At 46.9% G+C, this 17,601-nt stretch overlaps 2 protein-coding genes across 9 annotated transcripts; one reads left to right on the top strand and one right to left on the bottom strand.

The window, feature by feature from the left end:
- Positions 1-1,958: 1,958 nt before the first annotated feature.
- Positions 1,959-5,705, top strand: SPN (sialophorin). Its single transcript, XM_017672102.3, is given in 1 exon segment — positions 1,959-5,705. A coding segment is annotated over 1 exon segment (1,185 nt). The 5' UTR covers positions 1,959-1,971; the 3' UTR covers positions 3,157-5,705.
- A 410-nt stretch (positions 5,706-6,115) lies between these two features.
- LOC118971428 (uncharacterized) lies at positions 6,116-14,251 on the bottom strand. Of its 8 annotated transcripts, none has more exons than XM_073215318.1 (4): positions 12,399-14,184; positions 10,636-10,752; positions 9,825-10,009; positions 6,116-8,537 (listed from the first exon to the last, which is right to left on the bottom strand). In XM_073215318.1, the coding sequence occupies exons 1-4, from the start codon at positions 12,570-12,572 to the stop codon at positions 8,519-8,521; spliced, it is 495 nt and encodes a 164-aa protein (XP_073071419.1). In that variant the 5' UTR covers positions 12,573-14,184; the 3' UTR covers positions 6,116-8,518. The 8 variants fall into 8 exon arrangements, 6 of the variants coding, with proteins under 6 accessions (XP_073071419.1, XP_036868782.2, XP_036868781.1 ...); XM_037012887.2 differs by having other exon boundaries at positions 6,116-10,009; positions 12,399-12,558; positions 13,658-14,176; XM_037012886.2 differs by having other exon boundaries at positions 6,116-10,009; positions 11,940-12,558; positions 13,658-14,176.
- Between the last annotated feature and the right edge of the window lie 3,350 nt (positions 14,252-17,601).

Genomic DNA, 17,601 nt, shown 5'->3' on the forward strand with positions numbered 1-17,601 from the left:
ATTATATGTGCTATTCATAATACCCATCAATCCACTTCTTCCTCCCTTCCCACCCACCCTCCTCAGCCTCTTCCCTTTGGTAACCAGCAGTCCCTTCTTGAGGATTGGGTCTGCTGCTGCTTGTTCCTTCCGTTTTGCTTTGTTGTTATAGGAGCCTTTTCATTTTACACTCTCCTGATTGTTGGGAGAGGCAATCCACCATGGCTCCATGCACCCTGGGCATATCTGTACACTCCCACTGGTATGCCAAGAAAGTAAGGTCCTGGCCACTTTGCATCCAGGCCATTTCTCAGGGGTGTGTTTTCAGTAAGTAACTCTGAGGGAGGAAGTAATGTCTCCCTTCAGGACAAAGAGCGGACTTGCTTACCACCTTCTTGTGAAGAGGGAAATTCCTGAAGGTTAGGGTTCCTCAGCTGCAAGGCAAGCCCCTCTGTGTCACCCTCATTGGATTTATGGATGAGAGGAAATGATGCGAACACATTGTTCCTGCTGCTCGCTGTGCTGTAAGTAATGGATTCCTGTCTTTGATCCAGTAGTTTCATGTCTTTGTCAGACTAACTCATTAGCTTGAGTGGTATGATCCCAGGCCCTGACATTGGCCTGTTTCCATCTATCATGTACATTATTATTTTTACAGTCTAAAATTCAGTTTTGATTTTTCTTCATTGTTTCATATGCATTTCCTTTATTAGTCAGTTCTGATTTTTTTAAAGGCAAAAAACAAAACCATACACACACCAAAAGTCAAAGCTTACAAATTAGAGGAAAGTCAGAAAAAACAGCAACCATCCAAAAAATGAAAATAAAGAACCCCCTATTCATACCTATCCAAAGAAGTTTGGTTAATACCTTAGTAGATATCTTTCCAGACTGTTTTCTATGTAGTTTCCCTCATCTTTATTAATATTCTACAAAAATCAAATCCTAGCATATACAGTGTTAGTAACTACCTGGATTTAGTTAAGCACTCCACAACTGCAGGCCATCGTGGTGACCTCATTGAGAAGCTGTCAAGAGCTCACCAAGGATCACAGGCAGCCTGCAAAACCTTTCACTAGTTGGGGGACTTCTTGTCTTGGTACTTGCTCCTGGGAGCTCTTGGGGCAGGAAATGGTGCCACCCTGGGTCCTGGCTGAACAGGTTGGGGACCACAAATGCAAAGGAAACTATCTGTCCCTCCCATCTTCTCTACACCTATACATCTCAAATATACCTTTCCATCACCCAGTGCTGACCCCCATCCCTAGCCAGCATCACTTCCTACCATCCTATTCCCAGCTAAGACCCAGGAAACTCCATTCCAGACCTCCCACATGCCCACTTGCTTCAGATGATACACAGAGCCCCTGGCACCATCTCATACCCCGGAAAGAGTAAGTGATGGTGCTCTCATCACATAGCAGCTGTGGGAGCAGGAGGGTGGGGCAGGATGCTGGAGTGGGGTGGGTGGAGCCACTCCTTTGCCCTTGGGGCCCTGTCTGCCCAGTCCTGCCCCAGCTGCAGGAGGAGTTGGAGTGACCTGGCCCCAGTCCTGTGCCCTTATCAAGTGAGCTGGTAAGAGGTGCGACTTGGTGGGGCAGGGGCTTCAGCAGACCTGGGAATGTGCCTTTGGCTTGAGAAGACTCTGGTAGATGATGGGAAAATAGGATCAGGAGCCATTGGGGCTGAATAGGGTCAGGGAAGGCCAGAAGTGGCAGCCGTTGCTGCAGTGCAAGCTGCCAAGCTGAGGAAGCCTATGGGATAGAGTTAATGGGAGAGCTGCCTGCATCTGTTCCTTTATCTGTTATTTATGATAATAGTAAAAGCAAGTGTGGAAAAAGCCATTAAACCACAAGTTAGGGGCCCAGCAGCTAGCAGGGATGTGGGCAGGAGGGGAGGGCCTGGCCAGGGTATCCCCCGCCCAGCTCCTTATGTTTTCTATTTCTCTAACTTCCCCCCCTCAGGTCTCAGCTCCTGCTCCTGCTTGTTGCCATGCAAATGACCCTGCTTTTCCTCCTCTTTGCGGGCATCTTGGTCCAAGAGATGACTGTAAAGTCTTTGGTGTTGACAACCATTCTTCAGACAACTGTATCTAGTAGCTCCTCTGTTTCTTTAGTCTCTGATACCACTAAGACCCCAAACCTCAAGTCAGCAATCTCTGCCCTCATAAAAACAAGGGTCACTGAGAAGAATAATAGCACTGGGCACCAGATCTTCCCATCTACTTCAACCCCTTATACAGCCAATGACGTTTCCTCTCCTGGGACTTCTATTGCTGTCAGCAGTGGCCAATCTGTCCCGGATCCAGCAAACTCCCAGGAAATTTCCACCAAGCAGTCATCAGTCTTACAGCTTTTTAAAGCAACCAGTAACCCTGCCATCTCAGTAATGAATTCTCAACATATGACTAGTGGAATCATGGCAACTAGCTCACTGGAGACCTCCAAGGGGACCAATGGACCCTCTGTCCCCATGGCAACCAGCTCTTTGGAGAGCTCCATGGAGACCAGTGGACCCTCTGTCCTCATGGCAACCAGCTCTTTGAAGACCTCAATGGGGACCAGTGGACCCTCTGTCCCCATGGCAACTAGCTCCCTGGAGACCTCCAAGGGGATCAGTAACTCCCCTTCATGCGGGGTAAAAATACCCACTATGACTACCCCAAAGTCCTCCCCAAATTAAGATCATGGGACAAATGGCACCCTGCTGGTGGCTCTGCTTGTGGCTCTGCTAATGTTCATTGTCCTCATGGCACTACTCCTGCTGTGGCACCAGCGGCAGAAGCGGAGGACAGGGATTCTGACACTAAGCATTGGTGGAAAGCGCAATGGGGTAGTAGATGCCTGGGCTGGGCCAGCCCAAGTATGTGATGAAGAGACTCTGACAGTAACAGCAGGAGGGTCCAGGGGCAACAAGGGTTCTGGGACCTTTGAGGAGGAGGGGTCTGGCTGAAGGCCTACACTCACCACTTTCTTCAGTAGACGCAAGTCATGCCAGGGCTCTTTGGCACTAGAGGAGCTAAAAGCTGGGTCAGCCCCCAACCTAAAGGGAGAGGAAGAGCCACTGGTGGGTGATGAATATGGGCCTGTGGAGCCACCTGATCCAGATGGGCCTGTGGAGTTCCCCACTCCAGATGAGCCAGCAGTGGGAGATGTGGAGGCCCCTCAGTGCTTGTGAGAAACAAAACTGGAGGTCACTGTCACACCCAACTTCATCACCTTCCCTCCCAGCACTTCTTCCAAGTTCATCATCACCCAGCATCCTGGGATTTTCACCCAGCATTTCACTCTGAATCTTCATTCTTAACCCTGCATCTTCCAGGAGCACTGGCACCCAGACCCTTGGCCAGGACCTATGCCTGCTGAGAGCTGGTGGGCTGGAGGAGGAAGCCTGCCTCATCACCCTCTGCTTCTCCCCACCACCTTTATCTCCACATTTTTGTCCTTGAAACTAGCTGCTGAGTCTCCATAAAGCCAAACTTCCTTGACACATGATTTCTCAGAGGATTCTCCAGGGATACCAGAGTTTGGGCAGAAGGAAATGAGAGCCCAGCAAACTCCCACCTACGATTGCTCTGAAATGTACATTTGACTTCAGAGATTAGGCTGTCCTACTGGGGCCGCCCATGGTCCTCCTTTATCTCTGGGCCTCAGGGGTCTGTGCTGGCCAGCCTGGGCCAGTGGTGGCATCCAGTTGTGCTTTCAGGTATGCTATGACCGCACTTGGACTCGAGGCCTGACCATGGCCCAAGCCACCCCACTCTTCCCCATGTGTGGGCTGAGGCAGCCAGAGGCTTCAGCTACTTCTCCTCCCAAGGGCAGAGGTGAGAAAAGTTTCTGGGCAGGTGTTCTCAGAAGCCCTGCACCTGCATGGGTCCATTCAAGGGCACAGTACACATGCAGATGTTTGTGAGGGGTGGTGGAGAGCACAGATGGTGGGACAGAGTGGGCAGGAGGGACTGCAGCACCTGGGGGAGCCAAACTGAAGAGCTGCTGAGAACATACGTGCCTTCTTCTTTGCTCAGATGGTGTGGAGGCTGCCAAGGATTTAACTCTGCAGCTCAATAAAGAAGGCTGGGACTGAAAGGAAAGACTGCATGGGTGACACAGTGTGTTTCCTCAGCTCAGCCATCACATCCCTTCCTCAAAGCCTCCCCCACTCAAATGTGTACACGAGGCAGAAGGAGAGGAGACCCATAGTGGGGTCTTGATCCCACTGTTGCATACTTAATGTAGTTGTCCCTATCAGGCGAGCTCCTTCCTATCTCCAAAGGGAATCAGTGAGACTGAGCTACCTGAGGAGTGCCCATGCCCACAGAACCAGGGACTTCCCCTGTGCCTCTGGAGTGCAGAGGAGGGGACAAGACCCCAAGACCCAGCTGGCTGTCTCTGAGACCAGCCCAGGCCAGAGCCCAGGGGACAACATGGGCCAGAAGCAGTTGGCATTTCCCTGGGGCAAAGAGGAAATTTACAAAGAGGCAGTCGCTGAATCAGTCATTGCAGGGGCTGAGAGCAGATAGGCTGGCCTACAAAAAGAGAAGCCGTGGAGCCTGAGTGCGTGTGACTGCCATGTGGTCTGGACTGCAGGGGAGGTGGGAGATGTGGGAAGGGCCCAGGTGGGTCAGTCCATGAGGTGGGGGAGGTGAGGGGAGAGAAGGGGCACAAAGTAGCCACTGCTCCCCCCCTCCAGCTGCTGTGAGTTATGCCACCTGTGTCTGATCTCTGGGAATGGACGAGCAGGGATGGAAACACAGCCTCCACCAGCCAGGCTGAGTCCACCAGCTGCATCTGGATGCCTTTTCTTACCTCTCTGGACTAACTATAGCCCTCGAACAACAGAAGTGAGTTCCACAAGTCCCTCAGAGGTGCAGCAATTGCCGTCTTAGACTTGTCAAACCAAACGACCCAATTTCAGGTTTAGAAACTGTTGTCATAAAACTCAGAGGCCATCAGCTACACCTCCTCCCTTCAACACATGCAGTCACTTTCTGAACCATTACTGGTTTCTAGGTTGTGGGCCAACCTTGAAGGAAATGGGGTGGGGGTGGGGAAGGCACCCAATAGGACTCACAGCCCAGAAAATATCAAAATATGTGAAAAGTGTTTAAACAGAGGTACAAAATTTTATGAGTACACTAAAAAAGGGTGTGCACTGCTCCTGGGGAGAGGGCTGTGGCTGTCCAGGGTCTTTGCCATGGTCACTGCTGTTTCTGGTAGCTACTGGGCTGGCGCACAGTGGGTCCTCAGTAAATATTCATTTGAAGGAGTGCATGAATGAATGAATGGATGACTCCTTGGAGATTTTGAAGGCTGAGAGGGATTTTGCCATACTGAAAAGTGGGAATGACATTGAGCAGACCCAAAGGCACCCTAAGAAAGCCTGAGCAGTTCAAGGTAGATTCTGTTTTGGATAAACATGGAATGGACACCTTCCAATTCCCTTGAGAGGAAAACAATGCAAAGGAAGCAATGGGCAGTGTAAGACCAAAAGGGGGGGAAAAAAAGGAGAGCATGAAACATAAGAAAATATAACATATGGTGATGAGAGGGGATCAAACATATGTTAGGAAAATCTTTGTAAGTGGCTTATTTTACTTAGCACAGCTGCTAAAAATGATGTTTTTGAAAACTTTGTATTGATTCTGTTATGTGAGGAAAAAGTTAGTTATTAATCTGTAAATAGATATGATTCTAGTTTTTGTAATAAAACTATAAAAATATAGTCATTTGTAGAAAAAAGATTGGAAGGAAATATCCCAAATGTTTACTGTGGTTATCTGTATGGTACAGGTTTATGGGTGATTTTTATTTTGTTTCTGCTTTTCTGTATTTTCCAAAATTTATACAATAAATGCATGTTATTTTTACAGTTAGAAAAAATAGTGACAAAAAAGTGTTCACCAGGGGCTGGGGGCTTCTGGTTTGAGGACAGCTGTAGGCAGTGAGGCTTGAAAGCCAGGTTGGAGCCACACTTTAAAGGGTTCAAGTAGTTTGAATTCAGTTCTGCAACAGTGAGGAAGTCATCAAACCTTAGATCTGTTCTACTCCTCTCTTTTGGGGCCTCAGCAAATGGTAAACACCATCATTCTGTTGTGCCCGAAGTAGCGAATCCCAAGGAAACCACCAAGGAGCCAACACAGATGCAAAAGCAAAGAGCCTTTATTCGAGCTAGCCCGAGCTCAATCTCACATCCGTGCCAACGCAGTAGCCAGGTGCCAAAGAGAGAGCGAGTTTTCCAAGAACAAAAGTTTTATGGGTTTCTAGGGCGGTTTGTGGGGTGATGGTGATTGGCCCTGGCTGATTGGCTGGGCCTGGGGGTAGTTGGTGGGGTGATAGGTCATGGCTTTGGTCAATTGGCAGAGTCTAGGGATGGTGGGTGCACTTTTTGCTGACTGGAGGAGAGAGAGAGAGACCAAGCTCCAATTGGCTGAAATAGGATCCAGGTTCCAATTGGCTGAAGTAGAACCCAGTCCTGATTGACTGAGGTAGAGTCCAGCAGCTTGCCCTTTCATTTCCCCCTTTCTTTGGATCTTAAAAAGGGACCCAATCATGGGTCCAATGAGGTTTCACAGTTGTAAGGAGATAAAGGCTGATACTGTTGTCTTAGCACCATCAGCTGAACTGTATTAATTCTATTTTTGACAAAAGTCATCAGTCTATTGAGGATACAGGGTCCAAAGGTAAGTAGAAGTAACAGTATTACTAGAGGGCCCATTAAGGTGGAGACTAGGGTTGTTAACCATGGGGAATTGTTAAATAGAGATTCAAACCATCCTTGTTGTTGTTCCCATTCTCTCTTACGTTTGGCTAAGCCTTCTCGGACTTTAGCCATAGATTCTTTGACAATTCCCAAGTGATCTTTAAAGAAACAGCATTCTTCCCCCAGGGCTGCGCATAACCCCCCTTGCTGTAAGAAAATTAAGTCTAAACCTCTCCTGTTCTGAAGAACACCTTCTGACAAAGAGGTTAAAGATTCCTGAAGGTGGGAGATGGAGGTTTCTATTCTCTCGAGGTCTAAATCTATAGCAGCTCTCAAGCTATTATAATGGGAGCTCTGCACTGTTAATGAAGCTACTGCAGTCCCAACCCCTGTCAGCCCTATTCCAAAGAGCATTGCAATAGTTAATGCTGAAATGGGTTCTCTCTTAGTGCGTCCGATTTCACTCGAATATCTCTGATATATTTCTTCTTCTGAGTGATATATGATTTTAGGGAGAAGCTGGATCCTTTAGTCTTATTTAACACCTGCCCGTGGACACAAGGTGACAGGCCTGTCGAGCAGGCCCACCAACTTTCTTGGGGTGGGTACATAATAGTCCGGACTGGAGGGGTTTATGGTTGTATTACAGAGGGGTTGATATTGAAGGGGGGGTATCCTAAACAGAGGCCGTGACCTGACACTGACTGTAAAGTTAGTCCTTGAGTTCTCTGGTGCCATCTACAGGCATTAGGGTCAGAAGTTGTGTTGTACTGACCCAAAATCACGATTCCCTCATAGAAGGGAGGGCGAATGTCATAGCAGGTATAGGGGAGGGCGATGGGGAGATAGGCGTTGTGGTTGTCTGAAATTTGGGTGGAGGAGGTGCTAGCACAGGATTTGGGCCTATTCTCTGGGACCTGGCTAGAGGCCTTTCAAGTATCCTGAGCATAAACAAGACTCCATTATCATATCCACTCTGGTAGAGTCGTAGTCCCCACATAAGCCCTATTTCCCAGTTTGTTTCTTTTTTTCCTGCATCTGTAAAGGAGATGTCAATTAGGTTGCAGGTGGGATTAGTCGTGCATTGGGTGTGAGTTGTATTTCGTTGGATTTTTATGAGGCCTGGGGGAGGCTTTCCTGTCAGCCAATGGCATGTCCCAGTCTGCTCACAACCCCAATTTTTACAGAAAAAATTTGTCCACCCATCACACTGTGAGACCTTGGCATGGTTGGTTGAGGGGGCTGGACATATATAGAAGCAGGTATTTTGGAGTTCTTTCATGGAAGCCTGAGTACCACATCCTGGTATCCCTATTCTACCTTCGTGCCAAGGGTCTTGTTTGAAGAGAGTGCACAGGTCCACAGTGAGGGTAGGCCACCAGGTCCCCCTAGGGTATTGTCCCTTTAACTGGACTACTACTTGGTGGGAAGCTGGGGTAATGATTTGCCATGTACTATTATAGGGGTATGAGGGTTAGGGTCACGGGTTTTGGCATGAAGAAGGCATAGTATAAGCAACATTAGTGGGGTAAGTGAGAATGGTGCAGTCTTAGCTTTAGAGGATTGCTTTTGTCCGGCTGACTTTTCCATCCTGGAACAGTCTTTGAGAATGGCGTGTAGGTCAGCTGGTCTGACATGGGTGCAGTGGACCCAGGAAGTAATCCCGTCAACTTTGAGAGCAGTGGGAGTGGTCAGGATCATGATGTAGGGTCCCTTCCAGCGTGGTTGCAGTGTCTGGTGTTGGTGTCTCTGGACGTACACCCAGTCACCTGGACGATAGCGGTGTGGTTCTGGAGGGGGTCCAGTCTCATAAAGAGCTTTCAGCTTAGGCCAGACCTGCTCATGGGTTCGTTGCAACACTTGGAGGGAAAAAAGGAGTTGATCATCAAATTCAGCAAGTACTTTGGGTATGAGAGTGGGAATAATAGGTGGAGGAATGCCATACATGATTTCAAAGGGAGTAAGTCCCATCTTATATGGGGAGTTACGCACTCGATAAAGGGCAAAGGGAAGGAGAGTTACCCAGTCTCCGCCACTCTCTAGGGCTAATTTAGTCAAGGTCTCTTTTAAAGTTTGGTTCATTCTTTCTACCTGTCCTGAACTTTGGGGCCTATATGCACAATGTAATTTCCAATCCACCCCAAGAATCTGTGCTACTCCCTGAGTTACCTGGGAAGCAAATCCTGGTCCATTGTCTGAACCTATCTTGGCAGGAAAACCATACCTTGGCAGGATGTCTTCTAACAACTTCTTGGCCGCGGTCTGCGCTGTCTCATGTTTGGTGGGAAATGCCTCGATTCAACCTAAAAAAATGTCTACAAACACTAGCAAATACCTGTACCCATATTTTCCAGACTTTACTTCCATAAAATCTACTTCCCAATAGGCGCCTGGTCTGTTTCCTCAGAGTCTGGTACCAGGGTTGGGCCCTTGGGCAGTCGCATTTGTCAGTTGGCAAGCCTTGCAGCTTGCTACGATTTGTCCAATTTTTGATCGAGTCTCTGATAGTGATGTGAGCATGTCGCCCCAAGTCTTCCATTTTTCTCATCCCCATGTGTGTAGCCCAATGCAATTTGGTCAGGACATATTGTCCTAGCTCTTCCGGTAGAATGATGCAGTTGGCAGCTCTCCACCACCCATTTAGGTAGTTGGTCATGGGTAGCTGCTTGATCCATTTTGTGTTTTTATCAGTGTAGGAGGGGGTGTCTGGGAGGTTAGGGGCCCCTGGGTCTGGCAACGTGGTCACTAGGGCATGGTCCACTGAAAGGGCTGCCTGTCTGGCACATTGGTCTGCTAGTCTATTTCCTTTGGCAATCAGGGTGTCAGATTTTTGATGGCCTGGGAAATGAATTATAGCCAGGGCTTTGGGTAGCCAAAGGGCCCATAGGAGGCCAAGAATTTCTTCTTTATTTTTGATGGTTTTTCCCTCTGCAGTTAATAGCCCACTCTCTCTGTAGATGGCTCCATGTATGTGGGCAGTGGCAAATGCATACCTACTGTCCATATAGACATTAAGGCATTTGCCTTTGGCCATAGTCAATGCTCTAGTCAGCGCGATCAGCTCTGCCAACTGGGCTGAAGTCCCTGGAGCCAGTGGCTCAGCCCAGACAGTTTCTGTCTCAGTTGTTACAGCTGACCCTGCATACCTTACTCTGTCTTGCATGAAGCTGCTTCCATCGGTGTACCATGTGGCATCTGCTTCTGCCAGTGGCTGATCTCGCAGGTCAGTTCTGACTCCGTGAACATGAGCCAGGATTTCTCCACAGTCATGGAGTGGTGCCTCCCAGTCCAGGTCAGGGAGGAGGGTGGCTGGGTTCAGGGAAGTGGGTGTCTGGAACAGAATTCTAGTGGGGTTTAAAAGCAGTCCTTGGTAGTGCGTTAGTCAGGCATTACTTATCCATCTGTCTGGTGGCTGTTTTTGAGCACCCTTTCGATTGCATGTGGGGTAGTGACATTTAATTCTTGTCCTAATGTTAGTTTGTCTGCATCTTTGACCATGGTAGCCACCGCGGCAATGATTTGCAGACAGGGGGGCCATCCAGCGGCAACAGTGTCTAGCTGCTTGGAGAAATAAGCTATGGGCCTTTTCCAAGGGCCAATGTACTGTATCAGCACTCCTTTAGCTACTCCTTTACTTTCATCTACGTATAGGTAGAAAGGTTTGGTTAAATCAGGAAGCCCCAGTGCAGGTGCAGAGAGTAAGGCCTGCTTCAGTCTAGAGAATGAGTTTTCCATAGTCTCTGTCCATGTAAACTCCTGTCTTTCTTTGGTGGCTTCATAGAGGGGTCTAGCTATTTCTGCAAAACCTGGGATCCACAATCGGCAGTATCCTGCGGACCCTAGGAATTCACGCATTTGGTGGACATTTTGTGGGCGTGGTATTCTTAAGACAGTCTCTTTTCTTGCCTCCATGAGCCATCTCTGTCCCCCTTTTAATTTATAGCCTAAGTAGCTTACCTCTGTCTTGCAGATTTGGGCTCGGTAACCCAAGGCTCCTAGTGTTGAAAGCAGGTCCTTGGTTCCTTGCAGGCATCTCTCCTGGTCTTCAGTGGCTACCAGGATATCATCTACATACTGTAAAAGAGTTAATTCTGGATGTTTAGATCGGAACTCACTCAGATTTTCATGTAGGGCCTCATCGAAGATGGTGGGCGAGTTCTTGAATCCTTGGGGGAGGCTGATCCAGGTGAGCTGGCCACTAATCCCTTTTTGCAGGTCCGTCCACTCAAAGGCAAAGATGTTCTGGCTCTTAGGTGCTAGGGGCAAGCTGAAAAAGGCATCTTTTAAATCTAGGACTGTATACCAGATTCGGGTGGGAGGCAATGAGCTGAGGAGGGTATACGGATTTGGGACCGTTGGGTGTACATCTGTCACTCACTTGTTTACCTCCCGCAAGTCTTGGACTGGTCAATAGTCAGTTGAGTTTGGCTTTTGGACTGGTAATAGGTGGGTATTCCATGATGACTGGCAAGGACTTAGTATGCTTAACTCGAGTAACCTTCTAATGTGTGGAGTGATTCCAGCTCTTACTTAGAGTGGCATTGGGTATTGTTGGACCCTAACTGGATCCGCGCCTGCTTTCAGTTCTATAAATATTTCTGGCCTATGTTGAGCTTATCCCACTCCCCCTGTCTCAGCCCAAGCTTGGGGAAATGTCTGTAGCCAATATTCTAAGTCATGCATTGGTGGTAAGGGTGCCTGGTGCAGGCGGTACTCATCTTCAAGACTTACAGTGAGCACCTGTATTGGATGTCCTTCTTTGTCTAGAATTTTTATTCCTTCTGGGTGGAAGCTGATTTGTGCCCCCACCTTGGTGAGCAAGTCTTGGGCTAATAAGGGGTAGGGGCATTCTGGGATGACCATGAACGAGTGGGATACCTGGCCCACACCGAGGTCCACACCGAGGTCCACTGTTCTTCGGGTAGTCCATGAATATCATTTCATCCCAGTAGCTCCCTGTACCCATGAGGTTTTATCTGCCAATTTTCCCTGGGGTTTTAATAGAACAGAGTGCTGAGCTCCGGTGTCCACAAGGAATTCTATAGGTTGCCCCTCCACTTTTAGGGTTACCCTGGGCTCGGGGAGGGGTGCCAAACCCCATCACCCCTAGTCATCAATGCCTTCAGTACCCAGGATAGTAATGGGGGCCTTTTGGGGTCTTTTGTTAGGACAGTCTTTGACCCAATGGACTTCCTCTTTGCAATAGGCACACTGGTTCTTATTTAACTTAGGGCAGTTCCCTCGGGTGAGGTCTTCCTTACCTTGTCCAGTGGCCAGTTTCTTAAGGTGTCTCTGTCACTCCTGAGGATTATCTGCAGTCGTAGCCAGCAGTATTTTAGCCAAGTTTCGAGTTTGGCGGTCATTTATTCTCGTCTGTAGTTCTTCCGGGCTCTCTCAATTATTAAAAACTCTTTCTGCCACCACTACCAGGTCCTGCAAGTTCTTTTCTCCTAATCTCTCCACTCTCTGTAATTTTCTCTTTATGTCTGGAGTGGCTTGGTTAACGAAAGCCATAACTATAGCAGCCCTATTCTCTAGAGCTTCAGGATCCATGGGGGTGTATTGTCTAAAAGCCTCCATGATTCTCTCTAGAAATGCCGCTGGGCTTTCATCCCTGCCTTGTTGTACATTATATACCTTAGCCAAATTAGTGGGCTTGCGTGTAGTTGCCCTGAGACCAGCCAACAGAGTCTGGCAATAGACCTGGAGTCTCTCCTTACCTTCTGCTGAATTGTAGTTCCAGTTTGGACGAGAGAGGGGAAAAGCAGCATTGATGAGCGCTGGGTTCTGGGTGGGCTGTCTATTGTCACCCAGAACTGACTTCCAGGCTTCCACCTGGATCCTTTCTCTCTCCTCAATGGTAAAAAGAACCTGTAAGAGCTGTTGACAATCATCCCAAGTGGGCTGATGGGTAAAAACAACAGTGTCTAAGAGGTTAATAAGATCTTTGGGATTTTCTGAGAACTTAACATTCTGAGTTCTCCAGTTAGAGAGGTCGCTAGTGGAGAACGGCCAATAGTGCTTTGGCCGTTCTCCTGTTTCATCAGGGGGCCCTGTGGCAAGCAGGGGAAGGACAGTTGAGTCAGTGGGTCCTTGACTGAGGGCCGCCCGATGGACCCGGCCCTGTGTCCCTGCCGCAGGTCCATGCGCAGGCGCTCCTCTTTCAGGAATAAGAACTGGTTCTTCTGGAACTAGTTCCCCTCCATCTGGTTCTGCTGGCTCTGCTGGCGGGGTGGTTGGGAGGGGCTGATAGGGTGGTGGAAAGATCAACTCCTCTGAGCTGGTGTCCTGCAGAACTGGGTAAGGGATGGTTTGGTTTCTTTAGGTCCTGAGTCTTTCCCAGACTTTGGGACTGGACCTTGTAGGGCCAAGACTTTGGACGTGGGGTCTGCCCTGGATGGAAGGAAAGGTTTAAGTCACGAGGGAGGGTTTTCAATTAGGTCCTGCCAGACTAAGATGTAGGGAATTTGGCCTGGATGGCCCTAGGCTCCTTTCCTGAAGATAACACCTTTCACCTGTAAAAGGGTGGTTAGAATAAAAGTTCCCTCCGGCGGCCATCTAATGTTAAAGGACGGCCACTCAGAGGTGCAGAAAGCACGAAATTTTCCCTTCTTGATGTCCGTGCTCAAATTGTGAGCTCTCTCCCTAACATCTGAAAAATGGTCTGTCATGAGAGATAAAGGAGGCAAAACTGAAAGTAAGTTGAGGGTCTGTCGGACTGCAGTGGCAGCCGACTTTCCTCACAGATGAGGACCTCGTCCTCCAGACGGGGGCAAGGGACGTCTCCCAAGACCCCTGGTCGGTGACCTGCCAGTGCGTCTGCCTAAGTCAATGCCGACCCAGATACAGATTGGAGCTCCTACAGGCTTATACAGGCTTGTTCATGAACAAAAACAGTGAGACACTGATAGACAAAGACAGAGTGAGACAGAGTGAGACACAGGTAGACAAAGACAGACAGATAACTGAGTAGACTCACCAGCCGGCACTAGGCCCCCACGGGTCAGGAGTCCTGGGGGTCTCCGGGATCCCAGATGAGCCCCCAAAATGTTGTGCCCAAAGTCACGAATCCCAAGGAGACCACCAAGGAGCCAACACAGATGCAAAAGCAAAGAGCCTTTATTCAAGCTAGCCCAAGCTCAATCTCACACCGGTGCCAACGCAGTGGCCAGGCACCAGAGAGAGAGCGAGTTTTCCAAGAACAAAGGTTTTACGTGTTTCTAGGGCAGTTTGTGGGGTGATGGTCATGGCCCTGGCTGATTGGCTGGGCCTGGGGGTAGTTGGTGGGGTGATAGGTCATGGCTTTGGTCAATTGGCAGAGTCTAGGGGTGGTGGGTGCACTTTTTGCTGACTGGAGGAGAGAGAGAGACCAAACTCCAATTGGCTGAAATAGGATCCGGGTCCCGATTGGCTGAAATAGGATCCAGGTTCCAATTGGCTGAAGTAGAACCTGGTCCTGATTGGCTGAGGTAGAGTCCAGGAGCTTGCCCTTTCAATTCTGCAAAAATGTCTCAGAGCCACTGTCAAGCCCACTCTTCCGTGTCCTCACTCCCCAGGTGCTGAGCCAGCTGATTCTTTTACTTCCACAGCCCCTAGGAAGCATTCCTTCTCCAAGGCCCTATCACGCCTCATCCGGGTCCTGCCAAGACTTCCCTTTTTGTTTCCTGACCCCCCTCCCTTTCACCCTCTGCCTATGATGATCCCAGTGACCCCTCTAAAAGGCCATTCTGTCCAGATTACCCCTGCAGTCTCTAAGAGCCCACCTTCTTTAGCATGGAGGGTAAGACCCTTCATGGTCTTCTCATGCCTAGTTAGCTCGGCTTTCCAACCTCATCAGATTCCTTGGAGTTCCCTGAATATGCCATGCACAGTGCTTTCCTTGGTGAGGTGGGGCAGGGGTGTGTATGGGGGGTTAGTTTGAAATGTTGAAAAATGTTTATTTCATCCAGATGGCAAAAAGTTAATTACCTCTTTTGCAAAATTACCATTGCATTCTAGTTTCTGTTATTTAATGGGATTCTCACACATAAACAAAGTCATCTACAGTGTACTATATTTGATCTTATATTTTAAAATACATGTTTCCATTTTACTCTCAAAAGTTCACATTAAGATCATGGTTTGAGTAAAGCATTGTCATCCAAAATGAAAATTCCAGGTGAAAGAAGGATTTGGATGGGGACAGTGAGAGATCTATTAATGCAATTCATTTTTACAGATAGAAAAAGGGCCTCCATCTAAGGACATTTCATTTCTGAAAATGGGTATTTATTGTAAGATAAATTCTAGCCAAAATAAGCAGGCGACGAGAGGCAACAAAGGGCCAGGCAGTTTATTTGAGTGCAATTCCTGGGTGATGTTCTCCGGTCTGGGTATTATAGGCCAGAGAAGTCACACCCGGTCAGGGAGGTGGGGGCTTATAAGGGATTAAGATGGGGAGGAGTGTGTAAGCTATCCTAGGGGGCATGGAGAGGTATGATTGGCTAAAGGTGACATAATAGACAACTAGAAACTTTTTTCCTTCCAAGAGGGAGGAGGCTGACATCTGGGTCTTAGTTGGCACATCAGAAGGATGGAATTCAGGAAGATCTGTCCCCTTTCCATATAAGGCATGGACCTTGGGGGTCTGGTCTGTTCTCCTTTTATGGTATCTCTCGGTTCTGTTTGCATGTCCTTGTTTTTTCTTCCTCCAGCCTAACATTCCAGCCTTTTGGTCATAATGGGTGACAACTCGATCTGGTTACTTCTGGCTGACAAGGGGCATCATGGGGGTTTGAGGCTTATATTAGGCCGAAGGAGGGGGTTCAGTGGGAAGAGGTGCATAGCAGTGAAGTAACATCTGGTTGGTGGCAACCCGGGTCATCTGGGTTAGCCACGATTGGAGGAACCTGAGGACACAAGAGCAACTAAGAGTAAAGTACAAACTGCTATTAAGGAGCCCAGTAGGGGCATTAGCCAGGCCATTATGGGGGACTGGAATTTTGGATCGAGTTTACATTTCAATGACTAGTATTAGTATTTAGTATAGATAAGACTGCATTATTGAAACAATACTTTTCTCTATAATCACCCTCATTTTTATTAGAAGTAGCCAGATTAAGAAAATAATTACAGTTGGCTTGATTATTTGCATAAGTGCAGCAAGAAGAGCAATGGATTACATAGGCTCCTTTAAATATGCTTTGCTGGAACTTTTATAAGGAATTTCAGATTGGACTTTTAAAGGCTTTTTGAGGCCAGAAAGCTAAGCCAGACTTGCCATCAGGTTGTGCCTGCAGTACCTGTACATTTGGGTGAATTCCTCTCTTCTCAAGGAGCCTCAAGGGAGAGAGGTCCCTGAGACATCTTGAGGTTCCTGCACCTGCCAGGAAGTGACCTTCCTTACTCACCAGTTAAGGTGGCTGAGGACCCAGGAAGCAAGGTACCAGGCCAGTTCTTCCAAGGGGCTTTGTTGGCTTTATAAAGTCAATCTTAGTTCCTTAAAGCTGTCTGTTCATATCTGAGTTTACACACGTGTCTCTCAGGTATGACGTTCCAGTCAAAGCCTTGTTAATATAACCAGTGTTTTTAATTGGTGTTCTTACAAGGAAAGCAGATTCTTATTGAACTTGTGCAAATAAACATACTGCCATGAAATATAAAAATAGTCACTGAAAGTATTTAAATTCTGGAGGATCAGGTAGAGAGAAAGATAAAGTTTCAATTCTGCTTATAAAGGCAGTTATTTACTAAACTGCTGTCAGCTTAAGAGAAAAAGCTTAAAACACTTTATCAACAACATTTGAAACAAAAAGCCACCAAATCGTCTTCCTTAGTTTACTTAATCCTATGTAATTAATACCTGTTCTGCTGAAATCTAGTTTTTTACTAGTTTAGGAGTAATAAACCAGTGAGTATAGATGACAAAAGACTTAGAAATGACAATGGTTAAAGATCTGATGAGAGCTTACTGTAAGACAATTGACATAAGGAACTTTGAATATTTCTGTAACACAAGACATTCAGTAACAAAGTTTAGCATCATTCCCTTTGACAGTGCCTTCCAGGTAATTAAGCAGGTAAATATATATCAGATAAATAAGCCAAATTAGCCAAATACTTTCTCCAATGTGGAGAAAAAATTCCTCTGACATGTTCCAGGGGCCTTCTGGAAAATACCAGAGTGAACTAGAGGTAAAAGTACCTTTTTGAATTTGATTTTTGGGAAGTTGTCCGAAGAAAGTTTCTCGGGCACTTGCTTAAATAGGATTATAGATTGCTATGAAGCAATACTTATCTATTTTAACTAGAATGACAATAAAAGACTTTAAAGGCAAATACAGAAGGTTACAGTTGTTAGCAAAGCTTAGCTTTAGTCTTTTTAATATTATGATATCATTTTCTTAAATACTCTGACAACTCACTGAGACTTTAAGCATGAAAAACTGCTTTGATAAAACAATTAGAGAACTCTTTGCAATGTTTCAATATTAAGAGCAGACTAACAGTTAAGAAATCTTTGTCTTTTTAACTGAAAACAAAATTCTAATTTTGCTGTGTACTTGATACTGAGACTCATTTGCTTTGATTTTATATAGCATGATTATATTAAATTCTTCTACAAACTTTCTACAACCTTCTCTTTCATTTAGATTTCTCCCTCTAAATAAACAACTGTACTTTAGAACAATTACTTTCTTTTATCAAAAGACACATTCTTTAGCATGCAGAAATGTTTTCCTTATTACTTTAAGTAGTTTTAATTAGAACTTAAAACCATTAGGTACCTTAATTTTTAGTGAACACTGAGAAGTAGGCTATTATAAACTGTTACACTAGCATTCTTTGGATTGACAAATTTATGAACATTTTATAATTTCTGTTAACCAAGAGCTTTACAACACAATCTCTCACTAAGCACAAAGTGTATCTTCTTAACTTAGC

The sequence above is a fragment of the Manis javanica genome, chromosome 10, assembly GCF_040802235.1.
Source record: "Manis javanica isolate MJ-LG chromosome 10, MJ_LKY, whole genome shotgun sequence".
Classification (NCBI taxonomy): Eukaryota; Metazoa; Chordata; class Mammalia; order Pholidota; family Manidae; genus Manis; species Manis javanica.

Excerpts from the sequence above, each read along its gene's own strand:
- LOC118971428 (XM_037012884.2), bottom strand. The coding sequence starts at position 12,572 with ATGATTGTCAACAGCTCTTACAGGTTCTTTTTACCATTGAGGAGAGAG. Across the intron at positions 10,753-12,398 it reads GAACTACAATTCAGCAGAAG|TATGTAGATGATATCCTGGT; the intron begins GTAAGGAGAGAC and ends ACTCTTTTACAG. Across the intron at positions 10,010-10,635 it reads CCCAAATCTGCAAGACAGAG|ACACCCACTTCCCTGAACCC; the intron begins GTAAGCTACTTA and ends ATTCTGTTCCAG.